This window comes from Microplitis mediator, chromosome 3, assembly GCF_029852145.1.
Source record: "Microplitis mediator isolate UGA2020A chromosome 3, iyMicMedi2.1, whole genome shotgun sequence".
Classification (NCBI taxonomy): Eukaryota; Metazoa; Arthropoda; class Insecta; order Hymenoptera; family Braconidae; genus Microplitis; species Microplitis mediator.
In genome coordinates, this window is record NC_079971.1 from 6818326 (window position 1) to 6836063 (window position 17738).

The following is a 17738-nucleotide window of genomic DNA, read 5'->3' on the forward strand; positions in this document are numbered from 1 at the left end:
TTAATTAATTAATTTGAATAATAAAATATTGGGCCATTTTTAACTGCAGATCATACACAGAAAAAAAAATATTTCTTGGCGCAAAAAGTTTTACTTGTCCCAAGAAAATTTTTATTTGACCTGAAAAATTTTTGCACTATGAATTGAAAACGAAAATTTTCTTGAGCCAAGAAAAAAATTTTCAAAGCGACAAAAAAATTTCCGCGCTAAGAAACTTTTTCTAGTCCTAAGAAAATTTTTGTTTTCATTTCATAGAAAAATTTTACTCGCTCCAAGAAAATTTTTACTTGACCCAAGAAATCTTTTGCATTATAAATTGAAAACGAAAATTTCCTTGAGCCAAGTAAACAATTTTCTAGGCGACAAAAAAATTCTCGCGCTAAGAAACTTTTTCTAGTCCTAAGTAAATTTATATTTTCATTTCATAAAAAAATTTTACTCGCTCCAAGAAAATTTTTACTTGATCCAAGAAATTTTTTGCATTATGAATTGAAAACAAAAATTTTCTTGAGCCAAGTAAACAATTTTCAAAGCGACAAAAAAATTCTCGTGCTGAGAAACTTTTTCTAGTCCCAAGAAAATTTATATTTTCATCTCATAAAAAATTTTTCTCGCTCCAAGAAAATTTTTACTTGACCCAAGAAAATTTTTGCATCATGAATATAAAACCAAAATTTTCTCGTCCCAAGAAAATTTTTTTTTTCATTTCATAGTAAAAATTTTTCTTGCGCCAAGAAATTATGTTTTTCTGTGTACGATCCGAAAATGTATGAGTTTTGAGTTAAACACCGGTGTGAAAAATAACATTCACGTGTTAAAAATACACCGCATCTTTCACACCGAGGACCCGTGAAAATTCAGGGACCATTTTTACTCCAAAAATTTTCCATACATTGAGAAATAGTGAAAAATAAATACACCGATGATTTTTTAGTCATAAATATAATTAAAAATAACGAGTTACTAAATAATTGGCAGACTTACCGAGTAATAGGATCGCTGCTGGTACTTATTATGATTCCTTTATATATTTATATATTTATAATTATACTCAACACTTAAAGAAAATCGATAATAAATAATCTGTCTACGTTGACAATAAACGGACAATACTGAGCTTCAGTACCCAAATAAAATCTCATATCTTCCGAGGTCGTAAGCGAATGGATTCTAGTATATTGTATGTTAAATAAAATAAAAACCGATTCATATTATATGAATTTACTAAAAAACGTGTCTTTGACCAACGCGCGTACAGAACAAGAGTAAAAAATTTAATAGAAAAAAAAAAAAAAATAAAACAAGTACGTGTGAACATTGCGAAAGCATTGGAGACCTTTCGCTCCAATATCTCATACATTTTAATAGAAATAAATTTATAATAGTTTTTTGAGTCATACTCAGTAATATAAAGATTAACTCAAGTTATATTGTCTCTATTATATTTACAGATGTCTAATCATGTTTTGAATTACATTATTTACTTGTTTTACATGTAATTATAATTATATTGCCTGTGAATGGAAAAAAAGGCATAGCTTCAATGCAAAAAAATGCATTTTATGGCTTTTTCCAATGCTATAAATCAAAATTAATAAGTGCTGGTTATGTCATGCAACATTGACGATTTGTAAGTGCAAAAAATAAAAAAATTGCGCCCAACGTGGGGCTCGAACCCACGACCCTGAGATTAAGAGTCTCATGCTCTACCGACTGAGCTAGCCGGGCAGGCACGTGTCCAACAACACGTGTTCGTAATAAACAACTCCGAAATCTGTCTATAAAATTCAATATTTTCATTGAATTTATCCACAAATTTATGTAAAATAAGTTAATTTTAACAATAATATTCGAAATATTTACATTAAAATGAATAAGCACAAGAAATTAACACTTTTACTCCAAAAAAATTAAAATTTTTTACTCCAAAAAATTTAGTCAATGCACTGAGAAAAAAAATACTTTTATGAAGAATATTTACTTGATACAAGAACATATATTTTTCGAGAATATGTAATTTTGTTTCAAGAATTCGTAGAATTGATGGAAATAATTTTTATTTAATTCAAGTAAAGCTATTCTTTTGTTTACTCATAATATAATATCAAATTCATATAATAAGAAAAATAAATTTGATGCTTTTTTCTCAAGAAATTGATAATTAATAATAATAGAATAAATATTTTGAACGGGTTTCTTGAACCAAGAAATTCTTGTTTGGGCAATATTATTTTATTTTCTCAGTGTGCGATTTGTTCAGGCGTAAACTTCTTAGACTGCACAGTCAAAAATTTTTCGTATTGTGTAAAGAAAGTGTGTAAAAAATTTTGTGTGTTAGATTAACATACAATTAACATACAACAAGAAAAATAACATCCTCTTTAAATTTCCGAATTCCAGTACAACTCAATATGAATCTTCCTTCGTTGTTACAGCGATACGTCTATTGTAAGAATTACCGAAGGATATTATAAATTCGTCTAGCTTGGAAGTTTTCAAAAACAAGATGTTTGATTATTTATTAAATCTTGATGTTTAATCCTCAACTATTAGTCAATTCTCGTATTTTTATTGTTAGTCTTTAAATTCTTAGCGAACTTACACGATGTAGATTCTTTATAATTCCCTCCTTTTTTGTTTTTTACCGTTATCTCAATGACTCTTAAATTTAACAGTTAATTCTTTATAAATTCAATTATTATATTCATTTATAATTTTATATAGATTCAATTTTATCTATCCTTAAAATATTTTTATGCAAAACACTTCAAATGTATGTAGTTTAAACTGCACAATAATGTAAAAATTCTTATGTATATTTTCTCTTTGCCATTTGGCATTAGCCTTGGCATAATTGTTAATGAATTAAACTAAAACTAAACAATTGCACTGTAAACAATTTTCAGATTTGTGTAAAGAAAAAAGTGTGTTAAAAATTTTATGTTAAACATTTAACATTTTCGTGTGTTAATTTCACACTGCTTTTGTGTTGTTTTATCAGTTCATTTTTAACACAAAAAAATGTTAATTGAAACAAAAGTAACATTTACTCAGTGTTACTTTCCAAACAAGTGTTAACACTTTTAAAATGTAACTTTAACATAGAGCGTGTGTTAATTCATTAAAGTAACACAACGAATGTGTTAAATTTACCGTAGTCACTTGTTAAGCTCAACATAAATTTCTATGAGTATCGAAATAACACAAATAAAAATGTTAAATTAACACTTTACGTATGTTGCAGATAACATTTTAATGTGTAAAAATTTCAGAACCGGTAACAGAGAATAACATTTTTTTGTGATATTTTTTTAACACACATGAAAAATGTTACAACACAAAATTTTTTGTATAATGTTGTTTTAACACTCAGTTTTGTGTTAATTTTTACAAATTTTTTTTACTGCCACTCATCTTTTTGTACGGTTGTTAGAAAACTGGTACTGGATTACAATCATGAAATCCTTATTTGCAATCTACTGTCATTACCCTGTTCAAAATATCTTATAGTCTCCAATAGATTTTCATAAATTCCCATAGAGATTTTATAAGGATGAATGAGTTTTATAACAACTGCTATAGTCAAATATAGACCTTATACAGCTACAAGAATCTATTAGATTTTTTAAGCAGGGTAAGTATCTATCTTACAATCTATCGCTTAAACTGTAAATTTTCTATAATTATCTCTCTTTCATCCTTTATAAAACTCATTCATAGATAGTGGATTAGCGTAAATAAATAAATAAATTAAAAAAAAAAAACAATTATTATAATAATTCGGAGCTCTTAATACTAAATAATTCTTACAATTAAACATATCATTAATTTACTTATAATTATTATATTTATTTTCATTTAACAATAAACATTTTCATCATCGATGACCTTGAACTAGGTAATTTCTAACGCTTACTTATTACCCCCACTCACACACTCGCCGCTCCAAAGCGGGAAAAATTACGATCCTGAAGTTAGCCGAGGTCGAATAATTTTTGAATTTTTTCCCAACGATAAATTATAAAAAAAAAAATTGCGCTTGTAGTTTTTTAAATTTTCTACACGTGCATATTTTTAGTTTTTCTTTTAATTAATTTAAAAAAAGAATCCGGCAATTTTTAATTGCCTGCTAACTTCAGGATAAAAAATCAAATTCAAAAATTACTGAGCAATTGCAGGCTCCAGAGCCCGCATGAACTTGAATTACTAAAAGTTACAAACAATAATTTGTTTTCTTTAAACAAAATCATAAATCGTACGATTTAATCCATAATTCATAATCGATAATTAAAGTATATGATAAATAATATAAAATATTAAATGCAATTGTATAAATATGCAAAAACATAAACAATAACAATGACATGTATCTGACAGCAAGAAAAATAAAATAAGTCAAGTATAAAATGTTTATTGACAACAAACGATTCGTTTGTACATAGCGCAGGAAAATATGAATAAAAAAATATGAGGCGCGTCAGTTGGTAGTCGACCTCGATATCTCTTCGCGTTCGAGATTCATGTCAGCCTGAGCAAGATGTTTCAATAGTAGAGAATAAATTATATTTGTAATGGCGTTACATCTTTTTTCAAATTTAAAAAACACGCGCCATTTGCATTTTTCTCTCCCCCGAAAATAACGCAAGCAAATCCATTGATTGCCATTTGCTGCCATATTTTATGGACCCACTTATTTACACTCCGACAAGTTTTTTCTATATTTTTATCTGATACCTTTTCCTCGCTAAATTTAATGTGACAAATTGTCAGCGCGTGCTCCATTACTATTTCACTGGCGCGAGTAACTACTTGTTTATTTGAATTTCCCGCGACTAGTCTGACCTGGTCGTCTTTATCAAAATTGGCATCGTCCATAACAGACAGGGAAGATGTCTTCAGGTATTTTGAGTACTCATTCAATACTTCATTGGTACCCACTATCGATATTGTTTTTTTATCCTTAACAATATGTTTGAAAATCGTGACACCAAAACTGTGATCGTCGCGCAATTTCTCGCTTCCCAATTTTCTTTTTATAAATATTTCCTCTAAATTTTGCTGGCCAATCAGAACAGCGTCTCCAAAATTAAGACTATTAGCTAATTTTAATTTAGCTAATTTCAGTGACGCGCGCGCATCCTCTGTCGGACAATGACCGCCTTTATGTTCTTGAATTCTTTCATCCAAAAATTCCCGCGCTAAAACTTGTAATTTTGATTTTCTGTATCTGTCACCCGTGATATTATAAATAACTGACGTGTCAATAATATAAGGATGCAACATCTGCAGAGCATGGAGATCAGCGTACAGACTTTGCCCTACGAGAATAGCATCCGGTGGTAATAATTCTCTGATTTTCTCCTGGACATCTGACAGCTTTGTCGTGACGTTATCCAGTAGTTTTTCTGTTATTCCACTGTACTCAGTTAAATAATTTGTTATTTTATTTTCCGGCTTCACCAGAGTTTCATAAACAACATCCATGTCCTCATTGACGATGCAAATTCTCGCGAGTTCGGATCCATTTGTTGTCAGACACATTTCGCAATCAAGTCCAAACATCGGCGACTTGGGAGTTACTTCTAGATAAACATCTTTTGTAAAAATATAATTTCTATATTTTGAAGCTAAAGCACCAGGCCATCGGACAGGACAATTTTCATCTATAAGTTGGCTCAGTGATAAAAGTAATTGCGTACGGGGAAATTTATCACTAGGCGGTAACTCAGGACAAGGATCAGTTGGAACAGAATCATTTTGCTTTACGTGTTGCTGCATGGGAAAGACATATCTGAGTAACTTGACAATGTCTCCCGCCTTTTTCTCTGCCTCTGGAAGAGATCCGTACTTGTCTATCAACTTTTTGCGCTCTGAAGATGTCAATGGAACGGCTGCTAATTGCTCGACTACTGACCCGTCGATTGTTGCCGGGGTCACCACTTCCAGACGATGCTCTAGAAGATTTTTTATGTTGGGAAACAGCGACTCGTATGAGCTGAAGTGATACATAGTGAGACCCTCGACGACAAACACGACAGTGTGCGAAAGTTTGTTGTATTTTTCTAAATGACACCATCTGGATGGTAAATACGGCGACCCATTGCCGACCAAAGAATACATCAGAAGATGTTGGATGTCTGAGAGGAAAATGGGAACACGATCTCTGGGATCGATGTTTACAGTCAGACTTGCGTTTTCGCCAGCGCCTTTCAGACGAAAACGTGGTTTTGATGTCAAGAGTTTTTTTCGCTCTCGTAGCTGCTGCTTCAGTTTCTGGTATTCTTCGCCAATCAAACGAGGCTTCTTGTTAACTTGAGCTTCTGCATCTTGTTGACCGTCGGAATTTTTTTCGCTGGTAATTTCGCAAGTTTTTTCATCCAGGGATTCACTGCAAGTTCGTTTTCTTCTTGGGCTCTGGGCAGACATTTCTTCTTCATTGTTTAAATTACACGACTCGGCCTAAAAAAAAAGTTTTGTTTAGAATTTGATAATTTTTTATAGTAATAAAAATATCTAGATATCGGATGTTATGTTTGTATATATGCATGTGATTATATTTAAAATAATCCTATGCTGCCTTCAGCAATTAATGAGAATAATTATTTTATGCATGCGTCTATAAAAGTTAAGACCGTATTTTGATTTTTGTCCCTCTCTCTATATTTTCCAAATATACAATGACGAATTGTCATAATTATAGTAAAATTTTATTAATCAGTTAAAGTATTAATTAAAGAAAGGACAATTTCGACGAGATATAGATTTAAAAAAAATTACTTACAGTTCATATCAATTAGGAGTTAAACGAAATTTGGTAAATAAATTTCAGTGAAATCTTTATTTAAATGAAAAATTTTGTAAGCTTAAATTTATTTACCAAATTTTGTATGACTCCTAATTAATAACAACTGTAATTATTTTTTAAAAATTTGTTACCTCAGCGAAAATGCAACTTGACCTTTTTTAAAATTAATATTTTAACTTCTATTTAATTAATTAATTACATTTTGATACAATTGTGACAGTTCAAGATCAATGAATACTTAAAAAGAAATGAGGGGTGGGGGCACTGTCCTGATGATGCTTTTAAGGATAGCATTCAAGTTTTGTTAATAAATTAAAAAAAAAATTAAAGCAGTAATTTTAAAAAAGGATAAGTTCAAATTTCGGCGTGATGTAGATTTTTAAAAAAATTACTCACGGTCGATATCAATTAGAAGTCAAACGAAATTTCTTGAATCAATTTCATCCTACAAAATTTTGAAAATTCGAATTCGATAAATGTCATCAACATTTTACTGAAATTAATTTTCCAAATTTCGTTTAACTCCCAATTGATATCAACTATAATTTTTTTAAAATCTATTTCTCAACGAAATTGTTCGTTTTTCAATTAATAATTTAATTATTTTTCAATTAATTAATAAAATTATATCACAATTATGACAGTTCGTCATTGAAAATTTAAAAAAAGTGGAGGACACTGTCTGAGATTGGCCTTAAATAAATTTTATTACATCGATAATAATTAATTAGTTGTTGCTATTGCCTGTGATTACAATGAAGTCTATAAGTGTCGCCCGAGTAACTGATAATTAAAATAAATATAATTAGCACCTGTTACATAAAAGCGTACTTCCAAATAAGTCAATAGAATGGAAGTAAAAAATTTATACAAAAATTAATAATAACAATTTTTGAATGTTGATATGTATATTTTTTACATTTGGTTTTTTTTTTTTTTTTTTAATTAAATAAATCAAAATAATTGAACTTACAGATTTTTTAAGCTCCAGAGCTTTAGCTTTATCCTTATCATTGAGTTTTGCGATCTCTAAAAAAGCAGCAGCTTTTTTTTTTTTTTTTTCTAATCTTTGACGCTGTTTCTCGGTCGTCATTGTAATTATCACGAATTGTCACCCAATGTCTAATTTTAATAAGCATTTAACATAAACCTGAAATTAAAAAAATTACTGCCATTAATTATTCTAAAATTCATAAATTTAAAATACTAGTATTTTTTTTCACTTAGAAATGTCATTATAATGAAAGTCGTTAATGGGAATTCGATAGATTAGAAAAGTTTTTATGATTTATTATATTAGTCCATCTAAAAATATAATAATCTTAAAATTTCTCGTTTTTTAATAAATAATAAATAATATAAAATAAAAACTGTCATGGAAATTCACCGGTTGCTTGGTTACTAATTAGTTATTTAATTAAAAAACAATTGGAATAATTCTTCAAATGATAGTGAAAGCCAACCGATAATTTTGAATTTTTAAATAAACAAATTTACTACTGACAAAAACATATCTATATATATATGTACATCTTGCATTTTTGTGCACATATTTTTGAAAATTTTTTCTAACATGTACTTTGCTTATAAAAACCAAAAAGTATTTGGTTGTCTGCTATTTCCAATATCATTAAACTTTATTGTTTCCATTATACTATTATTTATATTTATATAACTTGACATAAAATTAACAATCAATTGCTTTGATAAATGTGTTGATAAATTTTTTAGGTTATTTTGTTTTCAACAGCGCACACGTGGGGCGAACCTAAATACTTAGAATCATAAAAGTGATAAATAATACAGTAATAATAAATTAAACATTTAGATTTGTAATTAAAACGAATTCACAACATATGAAATATATTATACATTAATAAAGATTTAAAAAAAAATTTTTAATAATAATGAACATCACATACTTTGTTATTATATTATAGTGGGAGAACCAATAGTTTACATGACTTTCTTTTTAATATTATTCTAACTGAATGAAAAATTAATTAACAATTCTACATGTGTAGTTAAACATTGTAATAACTACACTTCTCTAATTCATTGGTGTCCGTATAATTATTTAACAAAACAAGTATGAACTTGTATATTTACTTTCTCCCACTTTGGACAAGGTTACTATTTACATTAAGGAGGATGAGACAAGTTTATGTTGGTTGGTCCCTTTTATTGTCGCATGCCATTTTTTTCTATGAGAACGCTACCATAATGTTAAATTGTTCAGTGGATGATTTCAATGGCGATAGTTAGTAGAGTAAAGAGATTTTTAATTTTGTTACAACTGTTATTTACATATCATTACTTTCATATAATTCTTGAAAAAATTAATAAACCATGGTATCATGCACGGTACAAAAAATATGGTATGATGTTTAAAAATACATTCATGAACAATAATTCAGTTCGGGTAGTTTTGCTTGTGAATAAAATAAAAACTCAATAATAGAACGTCTCTGTATGAAAACTCCTATAGAAAATATCAATATACTAAAAACAAAGTGTAAAAAATTATTCTATGAGTTATGGAGTACATAAAAAAATTTTAAATAAATATTAATGGCTCTTGACACTGATGAAAATTTTTCAGATTTTCGAGGATGATTATCATAGAAATTTAATAGAATTTATTCATTTTATATAAATATCGATTTTTCATGAGTGTGAATGTAGCAGACATCAGACAAATTTAAAATTATTAATAAATAGAGTATATAATTAATAAAATTAAATGTAAAAAAAATGCACATGTAATAATTTTCAAAATTAATAAGTGCATTTTTTATAAATATTATTTTTTAAATTATTTTCTCTCTTTATTTATAATTTGAAATTTGTCTCATGTCTGTGACATTCACACTCGTGATTTTTCATTTGATTTTAAACTATTAAAGTTTAATCTTTGAAAGAAATGCCATAGTCCGCGTTCAATTTGTTTGTATCCATTGAGGTAAACCGTTCATCGTAAGGTAGCGTTTTAAAATTATTGTTAGTAATTATTCAAAGTCCACCTTCGGAAGTTTCGAAATTTTGTTATTTAACGTAGAATTTTATAAATAAAAAAAAAAAAAAAATTGAGGTTGTACCGTTGAAAGAAGATCGAATTCTTGAGGTAAAAATGGCCAAATAAGCATAACCAAATTTATTTTCGCCATTTTTAAAATCGAAAGTTTTTTTGATTTCTTAAAACTAATGCAAAATTCATTATCGTAGTCTTTTGACCACGATAGAAATAAAGGAGAGAAATTAAACGACAGCGATAAATATTAAAAATAAAATTGATTCAGTGAGTTATACTCAAAATTAGTTTTTTATTGTTAATTGATGGTAATTAATTAAATGTTACGTCCCAGCCTGCTCGTCAGATGTCTTTGACTATTTTCAATTACTAATTATTAAAAGACCGATCTGAGACCTAACTAATTAGTTAAGATGTATATTGATAATTTAGCAAGTTGATAATTAATAAGTTACTCTATAATATAGAATAATAATATAATATAATAATATAGAATAATAATATAATAATATAATATTATTTAGAATATTTAAAATATATTGATAAAGTTATTTTTCTCTTAATATTTGTTATGTACAAATAAACGCTGACGCCTCGAGTAAATTCTCGAGACGTGCAGCTGCACAAATACCTATTGTTCTAAGATAACTTTTGTTCATAGAAAAGTGACTCATTTGTTAGTAACAAAAACGGAGAAAGCGTGAGAACGGAGCATGGATCATTCGAGAATATTCATTATCTCGATCCACCCCTCTATATCGAACGATGCGTGGGCCTGATGTAAAAGCGCCTCGTATTGATAAGAAACTTACTCTAGTTTTTCTCGATCAAGAGAAGACAGTCTGAAATATAGAATCATCGAGAGCAGTCAGGCTCAATATTAAAAACTCAATTTCGTTCTCGCCCTTTTGAAATTATTGTTAAGAGTACATTAACAATTTTATAAATTAATTCAACTGTATATTTTTAAATCACTCAAAACTGTTCTTTTGTTATTGAATAAATCGGATTAATATATATTAAGAAATATATATATTCAAACAACCAGTTTATAACAACCACCGAATGGTGGCTGTTCAACCCATACTTAATTACTATTTATAATTATATGTAAGTTCTCATTACGTCCAATTTAAATCGACCGCTCGACTACACCAGCGCCAAAACATCAACCAGGACGTAACATAAATATTAATTTTATGGCTGGAGCGATTGTGGATTCTAAAAGAGCATTTAAAGAGCAATTTTTTGGAATATCAATCATTAAAATATATATCAAATTTCCGGGACAAATTAATAGTGGTAGTCTTTTGTAGTATATAAGTAGTTATTCTTGGGGAGTTCTACAACCCGATAATATCGTGATCTGCAGAACTCGGCAATCGGTAAGTAAGCGTGTGTATGATAAATCTGTAGTCGATAAATCAACATGCAAGAATAATTATTGTAGCTGATGTGAAAATCATCCTTACCGTCTAAGAGTTGATAGAAAGGGTAAGTAGGTGCTCCCCACCACCGGTTTTTTAAAAATATGCAATAACTTTCGACTGTCATAAACGTATTGAAATTTTATTAATTGATTAAAAAAAAAAATTGAAACCTTAATTGAGAAAGAGACAACGTAGTTGTAACTTTATTGGGATACAGAATTTAGAAAAAAATAACTTACAGGTGTTATCAATGAGAAGTTAAACGAAATCCGTTAAATTAAAGCCTTCAAAACTTGAAAATTCGAATTATAAAATTAATGTGGAGATTCAAGTAAGATTTATTCAACAAATTTTGTTTAACTTCTAATTGATATCAAGTGTAAGTAATCTTTTTTGAATCTACATCTCAGCGAAATAACGACTACGTTGTCATTTTTTGAATTGATGCTTTAATTTTTTTCTAATTGATTCGTAAGATTTTGATACGAACGTGGGAGTTGAAAGTCATTGAAATTGTTAAAGAGTGAAAATCACTGTCTGTGAATGGCCTAACAAACAAAAAAATTAGAATAGGGAGTCACTAGTGTCTCACTTAACGAGACTACTATAATTGACTTCATGTGGTGTGATTTATCAACAAAGCTATCGAATATATAAAATTTCTACTGTTGCTACACTGGCATTCAATTGCGATCGGAAAAAGAATTTATTTTCATTTATAAAACTATCCTCAGGCAGCAATTGTTTGTTTAGGATGATTAAATTTTAAATATTAGAAGAGTTATATTAGATAGAATTCTTCTTCATAAGATTCAAAACTAATGCCGATTGTTTATAATTTTATGAATCCTTCAATTCGTTGTAACTGCATACACACGAACAGACCCACAGAGTTCGATGGAGCTAAAAATGAAATCTGATGTTCTTCATTGTTGTTTATGAACGTCCAAGTTGATGAGCATAAGATTGTATAACCTTGGTTACCACTATTTATATTCGTATCCACCTTCAAATTCATTTCATTATCAATATCCATCCTAACGTCTGTCTCCATATCCATGTTGAAATCTATTTCATCATCGATATCCATCCTATCGTCCGTCTTCGTATCCATTTTCAAATCTATTTCACTATCAATATCCATCCGATCATCCGTCTCTGTATCCATGGTCAAATCTATTTCATTATCAATATCCATACTAACGTCCGCCTCCGTATTCACAGCTATGTCTGTATCTACGTCTCTATGCGTACCCCAATCGATATTTGTATCATTCAAATCCATATCAATATCCATAGTATTCTCTTTTTTATAATCGTGAATTCTCTATTTCTTCTGACCTTGTGCAACAAATTCGTAAAAGCTGTGAATTTTATATTTCTCCTTATCGTATAGGTCGGATTTTTTATTTTACCGTATCGTATTTGATGAATCTTTCATTAAAGTGATTTTTATATATCTCCTTATCCTAGGCAGCAAATTCGAAAAAACAGTGGATTTTCTATTTCTCCTTATTGTAAAGGTCTGATGTTTAATTTTAACGTATCGTATTTGATAAGATTTTCTTAAAAGTAATTTTTATAATTCTTCTTATCCCCTGCCGCAAATTCATCAAAGCCGTAAATTTTCTATTTCTCCCTATTGTATAGGTCGAATTTATTATTTCACCCTATCGTATTTAATAAATTATTCATAAAAGTTATTTTTATATTTCTCCTTAACCTATACAGCAAATTCGTCAAAGCAGTGAATGTTATATTTCGATCTCCCTATCGTTTAATTCGGATTTTTTATTTCAACGAGTCGTATTTGATAAATCTTTCATGAGAGTGATTTTTAAATTTCTCCTTATCCTAGGCAGCAAATTCAAAAAAACGGTGAATTTTCTATTTCTCCTTATTGTATATATACAATAAGTTGAAATAAATAATTCGAAATGAATGATAGGGAGAAATATGAAATTGACTGCTTTGACGAATTTGCGACATAAGATAAGGAGAAATATAAAAATCACTTTTAAGAAAAACTTATCAAATACGATACCTTAAAATTAAAAATCAGACCTCTACAATAAGGAGAAATAGAAAATCCACTGTTTTTTCGAATTTGCTGCCTAGGATAAGGAGATATATAAAAATCACTTTAAAGAAAGATTCATCAAATACGATACGGTAAAATAAAAAATCCGACCTATACAATAAGGAGAAATATAAAATTCACAGCTTTTACGAATTTGCTGCATAGGGTCAGTAGAAATATAGAATTCACGATTGTAAAGAAGAGAATACTATGGATATGCTCATGGATATTGATATGGATTTGAATGATACAAATATCGATTGGGGTACGCATAGAGACGTAGATACAGACATAGCTGTGAATACGGAGGCGGACGTTAGTATGGATATTGATAATGAAATAGATTTGACCATGGATACAGAGACGGATGATCGGATGGATATTGATAGTGAAATAGATTTGAAAATGGATACGAAGACGGACAATAGGATGGATATCGATGATGAAATAGATTTCAACATGGATATGGAGACAGACGTTAGGATGGATATTGATAATGAAATGAAATTGAAGGTGGGTACGAATATAAATAGTGGTAACCAAGGTTATACAATCTTATGCTCATCAACTTGGACGTTCATAAACAACAATGAAGAACATCAGATTTCATTTTTAGCTCCATCGTACGCTGTGGGTCTGTTCGTGTGTACGCAGACACAATAACGAAATCAAGGATTAATAAATAATCAGCGTTAACTTCAAAATGTATAAAGGAGAACACTATCTAATGTAACTCGTAGAATATGAAAGATTAATTATCATAAACAAACAATTGCTACCTAATAATAGTTTCATAAATGAACTTGAATTTTTTTTTCCATCGAAATTAAACGCCAGTGTAGCAACAGTAGAAATTTCATATATTCGATAGCTTTGTAGATAAATCAAAGCAACCGAAATCGTAAATAGCCGAAAACTTGACTAAGACATAAGTCACTCCTCATTTTGATTTTCCATTGTTCAAGCTGCTATAGAAATAAAATCTTCGAATAAAAGTACTTTTTATTCTACTCCACCAAATGTCTAAATTTAACGATGTGAAATCGCAACTTATGAGAGCCTACCCGATTCAGAAATATAATTTGTAATAATGTATCCATGCCAAAGTGTGAATCCATGAATAGTCAATTTAGCCAACTTCGAATCGTTTCAAAGCGTGTTTGAATTATTTCAAATTAGATTTCTGAATCAGGGTAGAACATTGTGGAATATGTTAACAGCATGAATGATTAAATGAAGCTATCAATAAATAATTTTGAAAATTATATTCTTAAAATTGAAGTCCTTCAAATGACAACAAGGTCATCAATTGAAAGGGGAAATATAAACTTGACTCATATGAAAGATTTATCAAATACAATAAATTGAAATAAATAATTCGAAATGAATGATAGGGAAAAATATGAAATTGACTGCTTTGACGAATTTGCTGCATAAGAATAAGAGAAATATATGAATCACTTTTTTGAAAAATTTATCAAATACGATACGTTAAAATATAAAATCCGACCTATAGGTCGGATGTCACATCGTTAAATTTAGACATTTAGTGGAGTAGAATAAAAAGTACTTTTATTCGAAGATTTTATTTCTATAGCAGCTTGAACAATTGAAAATCAAAATGAGGAGTGACTTATGTCTTAGTCAAGTTTTCGGCTATTTACTATTTCGGTTGCTTTCATTCATCTACAAAGCTATCGAATATTTGAAATTTCTACTGTTGCTACACTGGCTTTTAATTTCGATGGAAAAAAAAATTCATGTTCATTTATGAAACTATTATTAGGTAGCAATTGTTTGTTTATGATAATTAATCTTTCATATTATACGAGTTACATTAGATAGTGTTCTCCTTTATACATTTTGAAGTTAACGCTGATTATTTATTAATCCTTGATTTCGTTATTGTGTCTGCGTACACACGAACAGACCCACAAAGTTCGATGGAGCTAAAAATGAAATCTGATGTTCTTCATTGTTGTTTATGAACGTCCAAGTTGATGAGCATAAGATTGTATAACCTTGGTTACCACTATTTATATTCGTATCCACCTTCAATTTGATTTCATTATCAATATCCATCCTAACGTCTGTCTCCATATCCATGTTAAAATCTATTTCATCATCGATATCCATCCTATCGTCCGTCTCCGTATCCATTTTCAAATCTATTTCACTATCAATATCCATCCGATCATCCGTCTCTGAATCCATGGTCAAATCTATATCATTATCAATATCCATACTAACGTCCGCCTCCGTATTCACAGCTATGTCTGTATCTACGTCTCTATGCGTACCCCAATCGATATTTGTATCATTCAAATCCATATCAATATCCATGAGCATATCCATAGTATTCTCTTTTTTATAATCGTGAATTCTCTATTTCTTCTGACCTTGTGCAGCAAATTCGTAAAAGCTGTGAATTTTCTATTTCTCCTTATTGTAGAGGTCTGATTTTTAATTTTAAGGTATCGTATTTGATAAGTTTTTCTTAAAAGTGATTTTTATAATTCTCCTTATCCTCTGCCGCAAATTCGTCAAAGCCGTAAATTTATAGGGGAGGGTGGGGCAGAGCGGCCCCCCTAAAATTTTGACCAAAAAAAAAATTTTTTTTTTTTCGACTAATTACTATAAATCCGATATGTTTGTGCATTTTTACCCCTACGCATGACATTTGGGGCAAAATGGACAAGCCCAAAATTAAAAAAAAGTGATTTTTTCATATTTTTATCGTCAAATTAAAAAAAAATTATTATAATTCCACATTTCTAGCCCTACGCATAACACCTGGGGCAAAATGGACCAGCCGAAACTTCCGAAAAAATTATTTTTTCATATTTTTCGGCCGTTTCTTTATGTAAGAGGCAAATTTGATCACTAAAAATTTATAAAAATTAAATTTTTTTTTTTAGTTGATAAATTTTTGAAATAAAATAAAATTATAGAATTGATTTTTTTTTTTATTAAATAACAATTAGTAATTAAGGTAATCGAGGGTGAACGATTTTTTACGCTTTAAAAAATTTTTTTCGAGTGATATAAAACCAAAAATAGTTGTCAAGAGAAAGAAATACATTCTTAATGATGAAAACAATTTAAAAAAAAAAAAACGAAAAAAAAAATTTTTTTATCACTTTTTGGAGGGGGCCGCTCTGCCCCACAAAAAAAAAAAAAATTTTTCAGAATTTTGGCAAAATGTCCATAAATTTGTTCGAAATAGGACAAAAGTAAAGTGATCTTATGGTTGAAAGCCACAAAAAATAATAATTGACTTAGGGGGGCCGCTCTGCCCCACCCTCCCCTATATATTTCTCCTTATTGTACAGGTCGGATTTTTAATTCTACCGTATCGTATTTGATGAATCTTTCATTAAAGTGATTTTTATATATCTCCTTATTCTAGGCAGCAAATTCGTAAAAACAGTGGATTTTCTATTTCTTCTTATTGTAGAGGTCTGATTTTTTATTTAAACGTATCGTATTTGATAAATTTTTCATAAAAGTGATTTTTATATTTCTCCTTATCTTATGTCGCAAATTCGTCAAAGCAGTCAATTTCACATTTCTCCCTATCATTCATTTCGAATTATTTATTTCAACTTATTGTATGTATACAATAAGGAGAAATAGAAAATTCACTGTTTTTTTGAATTCGCTGCCTAGGATAAGGAGAAATATAAAAATCACTCTCATGAAAGATTCATCAAATACGACTCGTTGAAATAAAAAATCCGAATTAAACGATAGGGAGATCGAAATATAAAATTCACTACTTTGACGAATTTGCTGTATACCCGGGAAAAAATGATTTTGCCTAATTATATATAATTATATATAAGACCTTATATATAATTAGATCTAAAAATTGGCCAGGTCTAATTATATATAATTTATATATAATTATATATAGGTTATATATGATTATATATAATACGTTATATATAATTAGATCTGAAAATTGGCCAGGTCTAATTATATATAATCATATATAAGTTATATATACTCATATATAATTAGATATGATTATGTATAATACATATATATCATATTTTATATATAATTAGATCCGAAAATTAGGCGGGTTTAATCATATATATGATTATGTGTAATTTATATACAATTACGTATGTTCATGTACGATTAATATTGAAGTATTCAGAGGGAAGTTTTTTTTTAATTATACGTTTAATTAAACATAAGTTTATTACTTTTTTAACAGACTGAAAAATATAATGTAACGCTTCGTAAATATTTTAAAATTATAATTTATAGTAAAATTGTAATCATTATTTCTGTAAATATACACCTAAAACTATAATGCATTTAACGAGTATTGATTATGAAATATCAATAAAGACCATAGAGCATCTAATATATTAAATAAGA

General features: G+C 28.9%; 1 protein-coding gene and 1 non-coding gene across 3 annotated transcripts; both read right to left on the reverse strand.

Annotated features, from left to right (window-relative positions):
• Positions 1 to 1409: 1409 nt before the first annotated feature.
• Positions 1410 to 9207, reverse strand: LOC130665106 (RNA exonuclease 5). Of its 2 annotated transcripts, none has more exons than XM_057465385.1 (3): positions 8728 to 9207; positions 7779 to 7955; positions 1410 to 6459 (listed from the first exon to the last, which is right to left on the reverse strand). In XM_057465385.1, the coding sequence occupies exons 2-3, from the start codon at positions 7896 to 7898 to the stop codon at positions 4561 to 4563; spliced, it is 2019 nt and encodes a 672-aa protein (XP_057321368.1). In that variant the 5' UTR covers positions 7899 to 7955; positions 8728 to 9207; the 3' UTR covers positions 1410 to 4560. The 2 variants fall into 2 exon arrangements, with proteins under 2 accessions (XP_057321368.1, XP_057321369.1); XM_057465386.1 differs by lacking the exon at positions 8728 to 9207 and adding an exon at positions 8029 to 8122.
• Positions 1656 to 1728, reverse strand: Trnak-cuu (transfer RNA lysine (anticodon CUU)). The gene has a single exon. It is a non-coding gene; the product is annotated as a tRNA-Lys (tRNA).
• Positions 9208 to 17738: the final 8531 nt, after the last annotated feature.